The 16,887-nt window shown below is 32.3% G+C and overlaps 1 protein-coding gene across 1 annotated transcript in view; it reads left to right on the top strand.

Annotated features, from left to right (window-relative positions):
• LOC150100650 (RNA exonuclease 4) overlaps positions 1-11,523 on the top strand; it is an 88,250-nt gene extending 76,727 nt beyond the window's left edge. The window contains exons 5-6 of the mRNA XM_090401672.1: positions 4,752-4,901; positions 11,356-11,523. Coding sequence (XP_090257798.1) covers positions 4,752-4,901; positions 11,356-11,490 — 285 coding nt within the window. The 3' untranslated portion in view covers positions 11,491-11,523. The remainder of the gene's footprint in view (positions 1-4,751; positions 4,902-11,355) is intronic.
• Positions 11,524-16,887: the final 5,364 nt, after the last annotated feature.

Below are 16,887 nucleotides of genomic sequence, written 5' to 3'. Positions count from 1 at the left end.
ACAACAAAGACAAAAACAGGTGAGATTTTACTAAATGATAAGTATAGGATGTTATATTTGGGCAGTAATGATCAAGGAAAGGAAGGAGTAGCAGTAGCATTCAACATCAAACATGAAGATAAACTTGATTGGAAGGCAATTTTAAGTAAAGTTTGTGGACAAACTTCAAAATGGGGAAGTAGACAATGAGACTTATTTATGCCTATGTCCCGCAAAATGTTCTTCTAAGGAAAAAGTGGAAGAATTTTTCAAGTTATTAGAACAGGCAGCTGACATAAGAAAATGAAAAAAGCAGTATTTGTTAGAGATCTAAACAGCAGAGTAGGATATGAATCCTTCCCACCAGTATATATATGAATATTTTGGGAAAATTTGGAGAAAAGAGCAAAGCTAATAATAAAGAATAATAATAAAAAATAAGAAGAATAGAAGAAAGCATGCCAAAAGTTTCTAGCAAATAAGATGATAGATGCCCTAAAAGAATACAGAGAAGCATGTAAGAGTTAAGTAAATTCATAACTATTCTCTCGTAATGTTTGTTTGTATTTCTCTTTTATTCATGTAATGCACCCGATGAAGTCTTCTAAGAAGGCGAAACTAGTTGTATGATTTATTTAAATAAAATATAGTGTTTCTTTTTTATCTCTCGACTTCCAGTCATTTAAGCTATTTCAAATATATATATATATATAAAAAAAACAAGAAGGGTATAATAATGTTTATGCAGGGGTACCCTGAGACATGAAAATTATTTCAATGGTTTCTCTATTGAAAATATTGAGAAAAGCTTCTGTAGAGTAATTATTTTGAAAGATTGTTAAATGAATCCTTTCCTTCATGTTATACAGTGATCAGAAGAATTCTTCATAAATTTTATGGAAACAACTACCGTGTTAGAGTAAAACTTCAGTTTAATATAAACCAAAATAAAAACTCGATGTTTCAACCTTCACATCAAGGTCATCATCTGGAGTATACATATATACAAAGAAACAACTGCACTACAATCTACATTGTATGCTAAAGTTACATTGATCTGGTCAACCGTTAAAAGTATTGGCCTGACCTCCGGTGAATAAAAAAATTACTACATCAATGCTAGAGTCCTGTTATTATTATATGTTTGGTTACAAAAATAAATTAAGCTAGAGAGCAACATTCCACACAAAGTTACTCATATAAGTATACATGTAAATTCAAACAGTATGGATGATGGCCAATAAAAGCTGAAATAATTGCTTAGTCAGGGTTGCTGGAAAACTTGAAGAACTAAGTACGCTGAATGTGTGCCATCCAAATTCTTGGGATTTTTATGCCACCATTTTTGTTAAGATTAGGATGGTTAGTCAAAATTTCATAGGCTTATTTAAATTTCAGTTCATACCAAGTTTTTGTATGATGTAAAGAACATGTATTTTCCCAATCAGTTTGGTGTTAGGGTGTTAAGAGCATGGTCTGCGAGGCTTGCTTCACCAGAATTGTTAAATTGAATCTTTTTACGGATTTTTTTTTTACAGATAGGGATTGTATGTCCGGTTTCTCAAATATAAGCTAAGTTACAGGTGCAATAGATAGGATAAACCCTAAGGTGAGCCAATAGGGAGAGGATCCTTAGAGGAGTTGAATATGTTTTTTAATTTTATAGGTGGTTTAAAAGTGTCATTAAGATTATAATGGTGTAGAATTCTATTTATATTTTCTGATAACCCTTTGATGTATGGGATTGCCATGGTTTTACTGTGATCTATATTATGTGTATTTTTTGATTCAATAATGGCTATAGTAAAAATACTATCAATAAAGTTCTTCATAAAACTTCATCAAAAATACACATAATATAGATTACAGTAAAACCATAGCTGTCCCATACATCAACGGTTATCAGAAAAAATAAATAGAATTCTAAACCATTATAATCTTAATGCCACTTTTAAACTACCTATAAAATTAAAAAGAAAACATATTCAACTCCTCTAAGGATTCTCTCCCCACTATTGGCTTACCCTGGGGTTTATTGTATCTCTTGCACCAGTTACTATATTGGTGAAACTTAAGTTTAACAATTTTGGTGAAGCAGGCCTCTCAGATCATGTTCTTTTACATCATACAAAAACTTGGTATGAATGGAAATTTAAGGAAGCCTGTGAAATTTTGATTAACCATCCTAATCTTAACAATAATTGCAGCATAAAAATCCCATGAATTTGGATGGCACACATTCAGCCCACTTAAATTAAATATACCAAGAAATTATATACTTGGTTTAATCCTTTATCCAAGTGTAAGCAAACAAAGTTTGCGCCTGAAGTATTTTCAGGACTGGGACAACTCAGGGTAAAGGTGGTACGACTTCACATCACTTGCCTTAGTATCCCATAATGCAAAGCACATCTCCTTGCGGACATGTATAATGCTATGCATTATGGGAAGGGTCACTACCCAGACCGGTTTCAGCCTTTATTGAGGTCTCTTTAGTGGGAACCAGATCCAGAGGTGATACCAAGGTAGAAGTAATGCAGAAGTCATATTTTCATATACCAGTTGCCAAAAGGTGTCACACTGGTATATAAAAATATGACTGAAAGGTGGCAACTGGTATCTGGTGGTATCTTTAATTTATAGTATAACCAAGTGAAAAAGCTTCCAACTTCTTCGAGTTTTCTATCAAACCCTCACTTTAGGACTCTAAGCAATTATTTCAGCTTTTATTAGCCATTACTCATACTGTTTTAATTTATATGTATACTTATATGAGTAACTTTGTGTGAACATGTTGCTCTCTAGCTTAACTTATTTTTGTAACCAAATAGATAATAATAATAATAACAGGACTCTAGCATTGATGTAGTGAGTTTTTTTTTTTTTTTTTTCACCAGAGGTCAAGTCAATAGTTTTAATGATTGACCAGATCAATGTAACTTTAGCATACCATGTAGATTGTAGTGCAGCTTGTTTCTTTGTATTTATGTGTATACTCAAGATGATGACCTTAACGTGAAGGTCGAAACATCAAGTTTTTATTTTGGTTTATATTAAACTGAAGTTTTACTCTAATATGGTAGATGTTTCCATAATTTTTATGATGAATTGTTAAATTAAACAAAAAAAATTAAACAGTAATAGAAAATACTCAAGTGGAATGCAATCAGAAGTACATACTTATGCTTGAAATAGAAAAAAATCCATCAAAAACTTGAAATGTGGAAGGTTGGATGGATGGAGCAGCAGATCAAAAATGCTCAAATAGGGAGGTATAAAAGTTTTGCATTTATTATGCTGAGTTATTTAGAAGGCACCTGATTATGAGGTTGAATTCCAGATGATTGGAGTGAACTCTCGTAGTACCCTGTCTAAAAAGGGCAATTAAATAATGTGAGAATTAGAGGGTTTTCTATGAAAGATTAATAAAAATTATGGAAACGAAATTTAGTGAAGAAAGCTGGCTTCAGATCAGATAGAGAGATTTACTTTTAAGAGAAATTGTCATAAAATCATGAGAATATAAGAAAGATCTGTATTGAAAGAAAAGGCATAAAGTATCAAAAGAAAAGCTGTTTAAAATTCTACAATTATATGATGTAAATGGGAAATTATATAGAACAATATACATGCTATCTCTACGGTTATTCATCTACATTGGTTACACCATGATAGAATGTGGCATTAAACCTCATATCAAAATTGGAGATATTCAGCTCAACTCTACTTTATGGAGATGATATTCTACTCCTAAAATTCAGACAGGGCTTCAGGATTAAATAAATTGAATAGTTTCTGTAACAGATTTGTTGTGAAAATTAGCAAGAAAAAAAGTACAAATTTGGAATATACATAGCAACATGGAAATCATCAGTTGAATTCTCAGTGGAGAACCTTTTAGACTAAGTAAAATTTTTCAGCTATATAGGTGCAGTTTTAAAAAAAATGGAAAATTAGATTTTGTAGTACATAATGTTTGGGATGCAAGCACATGTAAATTTATATGGAATAAGAAAAATTATCCAGACACTAAACCAGCAGTACACAAGGCATTGGTACATACAAGACTGCAAGTTAAAAAAGGTTTAAACCATTTTTAACTGGTTGATTGTCAGATTAGTAAATGAGGCAGTTGATCAATTCCTAGGGGAATTGATCAACTGCCAATTGATCATTCTGAAGGGGGAGGAGTGGAATAGAGGAGTGAACATCAAAGGCAGAATCATTTTAAAAAGTTTTGTTATATATGGAATTAAGTTTTCATTCTTACTGGAAACGTGCTTGAATTTTATTTTAAGGATTATCTAGCTTTTCAAGTGCAGGCAGATGATCTGAATTGGTATGCTACTTGTGTGCTTTTTTTAGAAACCAGTAGTATATAAGTTTAATGTTTACCTCAGTGATAACACAGTCATATCAAGAACTATATTAAATATTATATCATCATGTGTGAATTTAAATAACTCTGGAAATATCTGAAGAATTATCTTAAATTTTCAAGTTTTATTGCATATGACATTTTTACCTATAGTTTATTAGTTTTGGAAATTTTAAATTTTTTGGAGGAAGAGATATGTATGTATTGTTACAGCTGATTGACAGTTGCTATAATATATTTTAACTGATATTTAAGTTCTAGCATTGCATTTTACAAGAATGCTTTTGTATAATTACTACACTTTATTCATAAACAAAGTGTACCATTTGTTAACATATTGCAAATTTATTCCTCATCTACATCATTCATGTAGCTTTGTTCTGTTTTTTAATAGGTATTATTTTTAGATCATCCACGTAGCAAAATTAGAGATACAGCCAAATATAAACTATTTCGAAAGCTAGTTGGAGGAGGTACACCTTCTTTAAAACGTTTGGCAGAACAGTTACTGGGAATAAGAGTTCAAGAAGGGGAACACAGTTCTGTAAGTATCCAGATTTTTATATGACTAATTAAAATATCTGAAATAAGTATATACTACTTTTTTGGATTAACTTTTTTTTATGAGCTCTCTGTAAATCATCTAAATATTTTGGTTCCTTTACCAAGACCAGAGTAATTTCTTTCACTTATAAATGCAGTTACTGAAAGCATAATAGTTGGCAGGAAAAGAAAATTGTCATGCTCTTGGCAGATCAAAACCAAATGTTCCGCTATTCATTTGGCATATCTGAAAAATATGGCTGTTTCCCGTTAAATCAGTAAATATTATTCTCTTTCATTAAATTTGTCCATATGATACAATTTGGCAAATTATTTTATTGATTAATAATAAGTTTTAAGTAACCATACTATCTTAGAGTAGCTTGCTTAGAAATGTGTAATGGCTTGTTCATTACACATTAAATACATATATTTAAAATTTCTTCATTTTGAGTATGCTTCTGACACTGATGCCATTTATTCACTCTCTTAATTTTTTTCAAAATGAACTTGTGTACTGCTAGTATGATGTTTCAGCTACTTTCTCCCTTATTGTCACCTGGCTCTATAATAATACCAGTCTTGCTTATTCTGTTATTTATGCTTCGTCACTCAAAATTGGGTCTGAATTGTTGAAATATGTTACTTATTCTGTGGTTTCAGAATTCAGATGTTGTTTTCTATGTTTACCTATTTTCATAGAAGCCTCGATAGCTCAGTTGTATTTATGATGCCCTTGAATTGCAAAGCTCCAAGATGAAATGAGATTCTCACCCCCCTCCCTTCCCAGACTTGAATCATATTTAGGATGCGAAAAGCCATTATAAGGGCTTTTCAACTGAAGGTGAATTAGCCAGTCTTTTATGAAGGTTGCATGATCTCCTGCCTAGAAACCTACCTCTCAAGACTTGTAGAATCAATGAATTCATGATAGCCACTATTAACATAAGAAGCATCAATGGAAAAGAAATTGAACAAACAGAAGAGCTAGAGAAGTAGCATGGGGGATATAATTGGTATTAGTGAGACAAAGAAAACTAAAAAAAGCAAGATTCGTGTTAAATAATAAATAAATATAGGATGTTATATTTAGGTAAGGGAAAGGAAAAAGTAATGATAGCATTCAGTGCCAGACATGAAGATAAACTTCTCAATTGGTACAATTTCAAAATAGGGAATTGAAGAATGATTGCATCTATTGTCCCATGGAAGGTTCTAAGGAAGAAACGGACGAATTTTTTGAGTCATTAAAACAGGCAGCTGACAAAGAAAATAGAAAAGCTGGCCCTTGTCGCAGATCTAAGGAGCAGAGTGGGAAATTAATCCCAAGCATTCAGAAATGTTTTGGGAAAATTTGGAGAAAAGGACAATGCCAATAATAATATTGACTGTTATCATTGATAGTGGTATTTTCACACTGGTTCAGGATACAAAAGTATACAGGAAATTTGAAATTGGAAGTGATCATCGCTTAGTTGTAAGCAGGATATTTCAGTTGTAAGCAGGAAATCAAAAATGAATATCATATTAAAAAGAAAAATATGCAAGAAAGTTTTATAAAGAATTAAAGTTGAGAAGCTTTTATAGGTAAGCTGTAAATTCAACTATGCAAACATTACTGAAGAAAAAATGAAGCAGTTCAAAAACAAGAACCAAACTTTGGAGTCTCAGTGACAAACTCTGAAGAAAACATTGACTGACTCAGCTAGGGAGGCATGTCATGACATTGCCTGGGGGGGATCAGAACTCCATGGTGGATGCAAGAAGTTAATAATTTGGCAGTTAGAGAAAAGATGAAAGCATACTGAAATTTCCTATTTAGTAGTAGATGTCCAAAGTGAATACAGGGGAAAACGTGGATAGATAAGCTGTGTAAAAGTGGATAACAAAAGTATGGGAAGGCTTTGTTATGAATATAGAAGATGAATATCAGAAAGGTAGTAAAAATGTTCTGAATGCTATTGAAAATGGAGAAAAGAGTAACTGTAAAAGAAATCAAAGATGACACGAAAAGTGAAGGCCTAGTCAGAAAGTCGAATTCCAGATGATTAGCATAGAACTCTTGTCATTCCCATCTATAGGGCAATAAAAAAATAATAATTGAATGATTTTTTCACTTGGTTATACTATAAATCATTGTTCTTCAACCTGTGGTCTGTGGACCGGTGCCGATTCGCTGAAATTTCTTGGCGGTACGCCAAAAATTTCTTCGTCTCTCAGAAACAATGCTCCAGCCATGTATATCTAATTTTCTAACCTCTAAGCAGCAGCAGATGTTGCACTAGCTAAAAATTGTAATTTTATAATTGTATTTAATAAATAAAATACTATCCATATTGGTTTATGTTTCTGTTTTAGCTATCATCCGGTCCGCAGGTGTAAAAAGATTGAAGAACGCAGCTATAAATTAAAAATACCAAGAAATTATATGCTTGGTTTAATCCTTTATCCAAGTGTAAGCAAACAGGTTTGCGCCTGAAGTATTTTCAGGACTGGGGCAACTCGTGGTAAAGGTGGTATGACTTCACATCACTTGCCCTAGTATCCTATAATACAAAGCATTATAGGATACTAAGGCAAGTGATGTGAAGTATTATGCATATCCTTGTGGAAATGTATAATACTATGCATTATGGATTAACTGCACTGCCATAAGCATTATTAGTTTCTAAGAAGCCAGTTAACTTCCAACATCTAAGAAGCCAGGTTACTTGACTGTGACAGGCCATTGAGACTAACACAAAAATGAGATGAGGATTAGCAAAGGATTTTGTTTCTTTGTTCTGGGAAACAATCTTAACATATATATATATATTTTTTTTTTTTTTTTTTTCCCTGAAATGAAACTGTGTGTGTGTGTGTGAGAGAGTATCTCTTATGAATTATTTTTTTAAACAAATTTTATGTAAATAACTATATTTAAATTTTTTTTATATTAATTAAACAATCTTTTTTGTATTACAGTTCTTTTTGTTACTTATGAGACTGAGATAAGTGAATTTAAAGTATGAGATTTATTTTATGGTTTGGGGAAACTTTTGAAGTAAATAGATTTAGAGATGGAAAAGAAATGGAACCAGGGAAAAAAAAAAGCTAAAAAAAGTTACAATTTTACAATATAAAATTGCATACATATATATTTTCATGTTTTCACACCACATCATCAAGGTGCCAAGAGAAAAGCTGTTTCAGAATTTTATAGGTTAAATGAAACATTCTAGAGAGCAATACATAGCAGTCTAAGTATTGCACTGTAGAATATTTAGTGAAGATGGCAAATTAAATATGGAAATAGATAACAGAATAAGCAAAGCTGGAATAATGGAGAGAAATCATCTCAAACACTAAACTAACAATATACAAGACTGTTTAAACCAATTTTCCTTTATGGATTTGAGAGATTTGTTAGAAATAGAACAGATTCAAGACTAGAGAGACCATAAATATGAAAGTTCTGAGAAAAATTAGTGGAGTGAATAGATGTCGTGAATAGCAGAATCATATTAAATATAAAAATAGCTCTACTCAATCAAGAATGAATGAGTAAAACTAGTTAATCTATGGTGTATGATCACTGAATGAGAATGGGAGAGAATAGGTTAGCAAAATAGTTGTTTGGTGTCAATTTGTTATAAAAAAGACAGAGAGGAAGATCAAGATCTAGGTGGATTGATGCAGTCAGAAGTGTCCTAAAAGATACATAAGATCTTGAGAATATTGGCATGCAGACAAGTGGTAGATTAATAAGTTGACGTTTCTGTGGCTTGAAATTTCCATGCTCTTGTGTCTAGTGAATACCACACACAACTTTTTCAAGAAATTATTATTTAATTACTAGTTTCATACACCATTTTCATGTACTTCCTCAGATTAAAAGACAAATAGAAAAAAAAAACGTATGTACAGAATGATTTCTTAATTAACAACTGTTATTCAAATTAAACTTGAACTTGATATTGAAAATTATAGTGAGATGTCAGATGCGTGGCTCATTATTGCAGCATGCTATAATGAGTTCTCTCATTCATTAATATGCAGGTCTCTTATGTATACTACCCATAGTTGATTTAAGATGAGACCTTGATTTTTATTACATTGATTAGGACTTCATATCATTTTACTCGGTTCTTTAAATCTATATAACTGTTGAATTCTATGTATGGCAGTTTAGTGAGTTGCCAGTTTACTTTGGTGTTTTTCTTTGGTTTTGGGAAATGCCAGTCCTGATCTATGTGCTTTTTTCTTTTTTTATCTTCTTTAAAAAAAAAAAAAGTAATGTAAGATAAAGAAACATCACCTTTGTAGTTGTTGTATATGCTTTGGAATATGTGATGGCCTATTTAAGATGCTATTGATAGTTTTGAGATTGTATTCATTTTTTGGAAAAATATCTTCTAGAATCGATGTGTCTTCTCTTGGAAATATTGGTAATAGGCCTGTAACATCCAAATTTGCCATTATGTCAGTGGAATCCAGTTTAATGTCTTTTATTTTGTTTATGAAGCCTTTGGAGTTTTTTTATGTTTAAATATCCAGAAAGGTAATATGTTGGTGAATATCTGGCATCCAGTTAATCCAAGGAAGTACACAAAAATGGTGTATGAAATTAATAAGTAAATAATAATTTCTTAAAAAAGTTGCATATGGTATTTGCCAGACACAAAAGCAAGTTATAGATGAATTTGAAAGAAAATTGTTGGCAGGAAATTAGTAATAATGCAAACATAATCAAATAGTATTGTTGATAACATTCTGTACATCCCCCCCCCCTCCAAGAGTGCATATCAGGAAATTGATGATGACCCTATAAAGATAATATTTTCTAGGATCATAAGTTGTGTGTCATCTGACAGTAGCAAATAAGAGAGTCAAAATAAATGAATGAATCCTTAACCCTGCAGAGGTCGCGGTCAAAAAAATTGCAACGTAGGTTGCTTGCATCTGAGAGATACATTCATTATTAGTATGTGCTAAAATATGATAAAACTTAAAAAAAAAAAAAAACACTGCAAATATAATACATGATGGTTTATTTATTTTCAGTCGCAATCTAGAAATTGTTGAACAAAGGAAAAAACACCTAAACCAATACTATACTGACATCGGAGTTCACGGTATCTCTCAGATACAATTTACTATCAGATATCACTTTTGCATTCGACTCTATCATTCTCATCATTGGACTCGAGTAACAAAATTGCTGAATCTCTTCAACATCTGATGGATTACCAATCGATGTATTTTTCCAGCCATTTTCAACGGTAAATTTAAAAAATAAAAAAAAAACCAATACTATATTACATTTTACATAACACGTTTTAAACCAAAACTGACTGCATAAACAGTGTGGAATATCACTCGTAATATATGCATGCGCAGCTACTCATGACCTCCAAGCTATACACTGGATATGTGTAAGAATATTTATAATAAACAATTTGTATCTGTCAGATCAGCCGCAACCTCTGCAGAGTTAAAAAGAAAAAAAAAAGTGAACATTATATACAGGTACATAAAATCATTTAGCATCTAATTGGAAGAACCTCTAATTTAATCTGTAGTTTTTCTTTTCTTTTCTTTTTTTAGGTTACAACTTCATTTCATTTTCAAAAGAGAATAGCATTTGATAATTAAAGTGATTAAATAATATAGTCATTGATGGTTATATAGCTCTCTTTCTGGTTTTAAAATTGGATATGGTAATAAGAATTTCTATCAAAATTGACAAGAGCACATCGTTTGTTAAAATAAATTATATTTAAGTGGTAAATATCAGTTATCCAAGTAAAATTTCTTAAAATATAACAATTATTAGTACTTCAAAGTGCAGTGCATTCTTCACAAATCTTGCAATATAAAATTAGATTGCCCACATAGCTAAATTACTGGCATAAAAGTAAAAAATTGCATTTTTTTAATGTTTTCTTTCGGTTTCACATGGTGACATAAAAATTCTCAGTATGCAGTTTTTGTTTACTTTAGATCACTTGGGAGGCACTAAAAATTGTCTTCATATGTAGTATTAACATATACTGAAAAATGTGAAAAGAAATCAAAAAAGTACACAGCTTGACCATTTAAATGACAATTAAAAAAAAAAAATCAGAAATTGGACAATATACAAATAAGCTGTGATTAATTTTAAAGCCCTACAGAATTGTGAAAATTCTGTGGCTCCAACAAATAAAAATGGCAGTTATAATTAATTGAGTCGCAAAATAACTTGCTTTCATCAAAATCAAAAATTATACACCTTCACTCCCCTGATGATTTTACTTGGAATGCCCATTATTTAAATGCAAATTGGTAAGGTGCATTTCTCATAAATTAATCAGCCATCAGTTAGTTTGACATTAGTAGAAATATACATGTTGTCTACATTAAAATGGTGTGTAATGATTCTGTTTATTTTGTGGAGTTTAATATTAATTTGTTTTTATTTATTTTAAATTCAGGTTGAAGATGCTCAAGCTGCCATGAGTTTATATAAGATGTTTTGTGGGAAATGGGAAAGGCACATCCATTTGAAACGTTTCACGAATAAAAATGACAAGAACCTAATTAGAAATTCCAAGTCAGAAACTGTGTAAAATGCTACCTATTAAAAATACTTTTAATGCCTTTTTTTTTGTACATAAAGCAAATAATTAAAGTAAACAAAACTGTCATGAAGTAAAGAATTTTAGCTAATTGCTCACTAGTTAAATTGAATTAACATGTATGGTAATTTGGAATTGTAGTATGTTGAATTGAAAAGGAGGTGGGAAACATAAATTTTGTTCCAACATTATATTGTAACAAAATTTCTAATACTATCTGTGTGTTAATACTTAAACACCTTCTTGCAAAATGTTGTGGGTGCTTCTTATTTGCAACTCATTTTGTCATAGACAGCAGTAGTAACCCTTTATTTATACTATCTTAGCATATTTTTCCAGATGAACATCTTAAAATTCCCTCAATATTGTTAGCCATATTTAAAAAAGTGATTCTCTTCACTCTAAAATCACCATAGAGACAGTTTGTGCTGCATGCTTTCTCTACAAAATGTTTCACTATAATAATCAAATATGCATTTTAAAAAGTTTATGGCAGTTCTCTATCCACAGTTAATTACCAGACTCATTAAATTTAGAAAACCTTCTTTTATTTTCCACAAAATTAATAGAAGGATTCTATTATCATTTTAGATAGAAAATGCAATACTATTTGGGTGAGAGACGGCATAATACCCATTAAAAGATCCAAATGGCAATGGGTAAGTCATATTGCAAGAAGTAACACTCAAAAATGGACGAAGTTGATCTCTGAATGGTATCCCAGAGATGGAAAGATAGCAACAGGAAGAACAAAGAAACGGGGGTGGGAGGATGAGAATAAAGAGATGGCTGGAACTCAGTGGTATAGCAAGGCTCAAGATAGTACTGAACAGAAGACTTTTGTGGAGGTCCTCATCCAGCAATGGACAGAAAATTGATGGATTGACCCTTCAATCCATCTAGAGAAGTCTAGTTGGTAGACTTCTCTTTCTGGGAATGAGTAGATGTTTCCTAGAATTACATCACTCTCCTCCCCATGCACGACCTTTTCCACCTCTAAGAATACCGTGACATCCTTCTACTAGTGCGCTTCCATGAAAATAGTTTCCAGTGAAGATTTGGCTGTGATGTTCCAGAAAGCATATTACGCATTGTTTATTATTAAAATTTGAACTAGGCACGAGATGAGAACAGTTTACATAAATAAAATTTTTTATTAAACACAGTAATAATATATAGTTATAAACAAGTAAAATGATGAAATTCTAAGATAAAAAAATGAAAAATAGAGCAATACGAGGGTGGTTTGAAAAGTTCTCGACCTAGCAATGAAAAAACAAATTTATAATTTCAAAATTATTTTTATTTTTCAACATAATTTCCTTTAAGACTAATACATTTATTCCAGCAATGCTCCAGCACCATTATCCCATCCCTGTAGTGGTTCTCAGTAAGATCTGCAAAATACCCCTCTACAGCTGCAATCACCTTTTGATTCGAAGAAAAATGTTGACCAGTGAGGAAGAGTTTTAGTTTTGTAAAGGGATAGAAGTCAGTGAGCCAAATCTGGGGAATAGGGTGGATGTTCCAACAATTCATAGTGCAGATCCTTTAATTTTTCCCATTGCCAAAACACCTTTGTGGGATTTTTTTTTCTTCTGCAAACTGGGTTTTTTCCTCACGAATTTTTTCATCTGGTCTGGTAAAAGATTGGAATAATATTCCCCAGTTTTTGTTTTACCCTTTTCAAGATAATTAATAAACAAAATGCTTTTAGAATCCCAAAACACCAATGCCATGACCTTTCCTGCTGTTGAAACTGACTTTGTCTTCTTTGGTGCCAAACAACCAGCTTCTGTCCACTGTTTTGACTGCTGTTTGGATTCTGGTGTGTAATGGTTAATCCAAATCTCATCCATAGTAATAAAGCAATGCATAAAATTAGTTTTATTCTTTAAAACGCTCCAAGCACTATTTAGATTTTCATATGAGTGTGTTTTTGATCCTGTGAGCAAGTGCGGCACCCATCTTGTGCAAAGCTTTTTTGCATTTGCAATTCTTCGTGCAAAATATATCCTACATGTTCTTTTGAAATGCCTATAGTCTCAGCAATGCTTATAACAGATGTACCAACTTAGAAAAAATAAATCTTGCCGATAGTGTTGCCATCTATGGTCGTGGCCGAGAATTTTTCAGACAATGAAAAGTTCCACCTTCGTATGTAGTTATAAGAAAATAAGTAAATATTGATGAAAAATATAAGTGAATAAAAGCCAAAAATCTAGCAATGTAAAGGTGCTTTTACAATATTGATTCATGATACCACACACATAAAAAAGATTATTTCTTTATTTAGTTTTCTAATATTTCACTGGATTTTAAATGAGCAACTTTGGCACACAAAACTTATTGTGTGCACCTTTAAAGTAATTGTTGAAACACTTCGGATTTAACAAAAAAAATGAACTAGTAACCTTTAATGCACCTTCCAGGAAGATATAGCATATTTATAGCTTAACACAGTCTATTAAATTTTAGGTAAATTAATGCCGGATTACTTGAGTTTCAAGGAGTGCTTCATTGGTGATGCTTTCTCATCTTTTCCTTACATGTTAGGCCTGTTATAGCCAAGACTTGGCTTCATAGAAACCTGATTAATGCTTTGATAAAGTTGATTCTTTCTGAATATTCTACTATATCTGTCATTTACATGTGTCCTGGCTAGTTTGTCTCTCTTGAAGGATGAAAAACCAGTTTTCAGCAGGAATAATGCTGCCACCTCTATATGAGGCTTGCAACTCACTTTCAGTTGAAAAGCCCTTATAAACCTTCTTTTTTTTTTCATCCTAGATAGGATTCAAACACAGATATTACCAACAAAAGGAAAGACTTAGATTGTGTCACTTGCTTTTTTTCAAACCCATAGATGCAATTTACTGCTGCTCCATTAGATTTTTTTATTTCGCATCATCTTGAAGCAATAAGCATAGTTTACCATCTCATAGAGAAATGTGTGAAATTTTACTTATTTGAAAATTTTCCCTACTAATATTTGGTTGGAAAGATATGGGCTCAAATCCCATTTATGATGTGAAGAACTTTTATCAGGGCTTTTCAATCAAAAGGTGAGTTAGCCAGTCTCTTATAGAGGTGAAAGGTTATTTTTTTTTTCATCCCTCAAAACATGCAAACTAGCCCCTCGAACACATCTCTGCACACAGAAAGATGCTTCTTAGTTGGGCAAGGAAGGCAATGGGAAACCACCTTGTTCTATAATCACCATTCCCTAATAAAGTGGCATTGTTACTCTGACCAACTAATCTTTGGACTGATGGATCAAAAATAAAATAATAATAGAATTATTGAAAATGGCGTTTTGTGGTGTGCTGTATCATTGTTGGTCCTGTGATTGTAGAAAGGTAAGCATAATATAAAAATTTTATGTAAGCTTTCCTTCTGATATGTATTGCGAACGTTGTGTTCTTAATATACGAGGTGGCCTGAAAAGTTCTCTGCCTAACAATGAAAAAACAAATTTATAATTTCAAAATTATTTTTATTTTTCAACATAATCTCCCTTAAGACTAATACATTTATTCCAGTGATGCTCCGCACCATTATCCCATCCCTGTAGTTGTTCTCAGCAAGATCTGCAAAATACCCTTCTACAATCACCTCTTGATTCGAAGAAAAACGCTGACCAGCGAAGAAGTGTTTAAGTTTTTGGAAGAGATAGAAGTCAGAGGGAGCCAAATCTGGGGAATAGGGTGGATGTTCCAACAATTCATAGTGCAGATCCCTTAATTCTCTCATTGCCAAAACATCTTTGTGGGCAGCGCATTGTCCTGATGAAAGATGATTTTTTTCTTCTGCAAACTTGATCTTTTTTCACAATTTTTTTTGTCTATTCTAGTTAAAAGATTGAAATAATATTCCCCGGTTATCGTTTTACCCTTTTCAAAATAATTAATAAACAAAATGCCTTTAGCATCCCAAAACACTGATGCCATGAGCTTTCCTGTTGATGGAATTGACTTTGGCGCTGAACAACAGGCTTCTATCCCCTTTTTTTTTAATTTGCTGTTTGGATTCTGGTATGTAATGAGGAATCCAAGTCTCATCCAAAGTAATAAATTGATGCATAAAATCAGTTTTATTCTTGTTAAAAAGCTCCAAGCACTGTTCAGAGATTTTCATGTGAGTGCGTTTTTGATTTGCTGTGAGCAAGCGTGGCACCTATCTTGCACAAAGCTTTTTCATTTGCAATTCTTCGTGCAAAATATATCCTATACATTCTTTTGAAATGCCTAGTCTCAGCAATTTCACGCACTTTGACTCGTCGGTCATCCAATACCATATCATGCACTGATCAACAATTTCTGGTGGTGTTACACTTTTTTGGACATCCTTCATGTGGATCATCTTCATGGCTGGTACGACCATGTTTAAACTTGGCAAAGGAGAAGAGTGATCCTAAACTTTTATGAACTTTGAATAAATTTCTTTTCGCATTAAACCTTCTTTTACAAAGAATTTTATAACTGCACGATATTCAATTTTATCCATTTCAAGGGATACAGACAACACTTTTGCTTCAGACAGCTGTATAAAACAAACTACTTGATAGAATGACTTGCAATTTCACATAGGTGCTTATGACAGATGTACCAAGTTAGAAAAAAATCTTGCCAATAGTATTGCGATCTATGGTTGAGGCCGAGAACCTTTCAGACCACCCTTGTAAATCATAATTAGATATTGTCAATATTACTGCCTTAAAAGCATACCTTCCCTAGTTGGAGAAAACACCAACCAGTCCTGTAGATGACTTTAATCACCCATTGAAACACCACTGCCAAGGTTTTAGGTGTGAAGTTCCCATTGGCATGTTTCATCTCTAGAGTAGGGTTTCTGTCCACTCCCTTTATTCCTACATACAGTGTAGGTTGTGGCCTTACTATTCACACTTTCCACATAATTATTTAACTAGGGAGTTAGCACTTTCTCCATTTGAGAATACCTCAGAAAAGCCATTCAGGTTTGTTACCATATAGTATATTGGACTGAACCTGTTGGTAACACTTCAGAAGTCTTCCAAATCAACTAATGAATAAGCCTGCTACTGCTGCTTACTCTATGCACAGTGCCTGGAGGAAGTCCAAGTATAGCAGCTTGATAAAAGAAGCCACAACAGTTATTCGTTCAAAACAAAACTAAATAAACCAAGGATTAATTCTGCTTTTTGAACTTGCCAGAATTGATTTTTGCTACAAATTATAGAATGTTCCCACATAACAAATGAAATCATACACGCTCTATGCATGTGATGTACGCGTTCTTCTGTTTTTTGGAAAAATGCAATTATATTTGGTTCTTTTACAGTTTTAGTGTAATAATTTTAGCATTTAAATGGTTTTACATCATATATCTTTAACCTGACGAAGCCAA

This window comes from Typopeltis vanoorti, chromosome 12, assembly GCF_054136105.1.
Source record: "Typopeltis vanoorti isolate ZY-2024b chromosome 12, IOZ_Tvanoo_1.0, whole genome shotgun sequence".
Taxonomy (NCBI): domain Eukaryota; kingdom Metazoa; phylum Arthropoda; class Arachnida; order Uropygi; family Thelyphonidae; genus Typopeltis; species Typopeltis vanoorti.
This window is presented reverse-complemented; position numbering and strand designations above follow the sequence as displayed.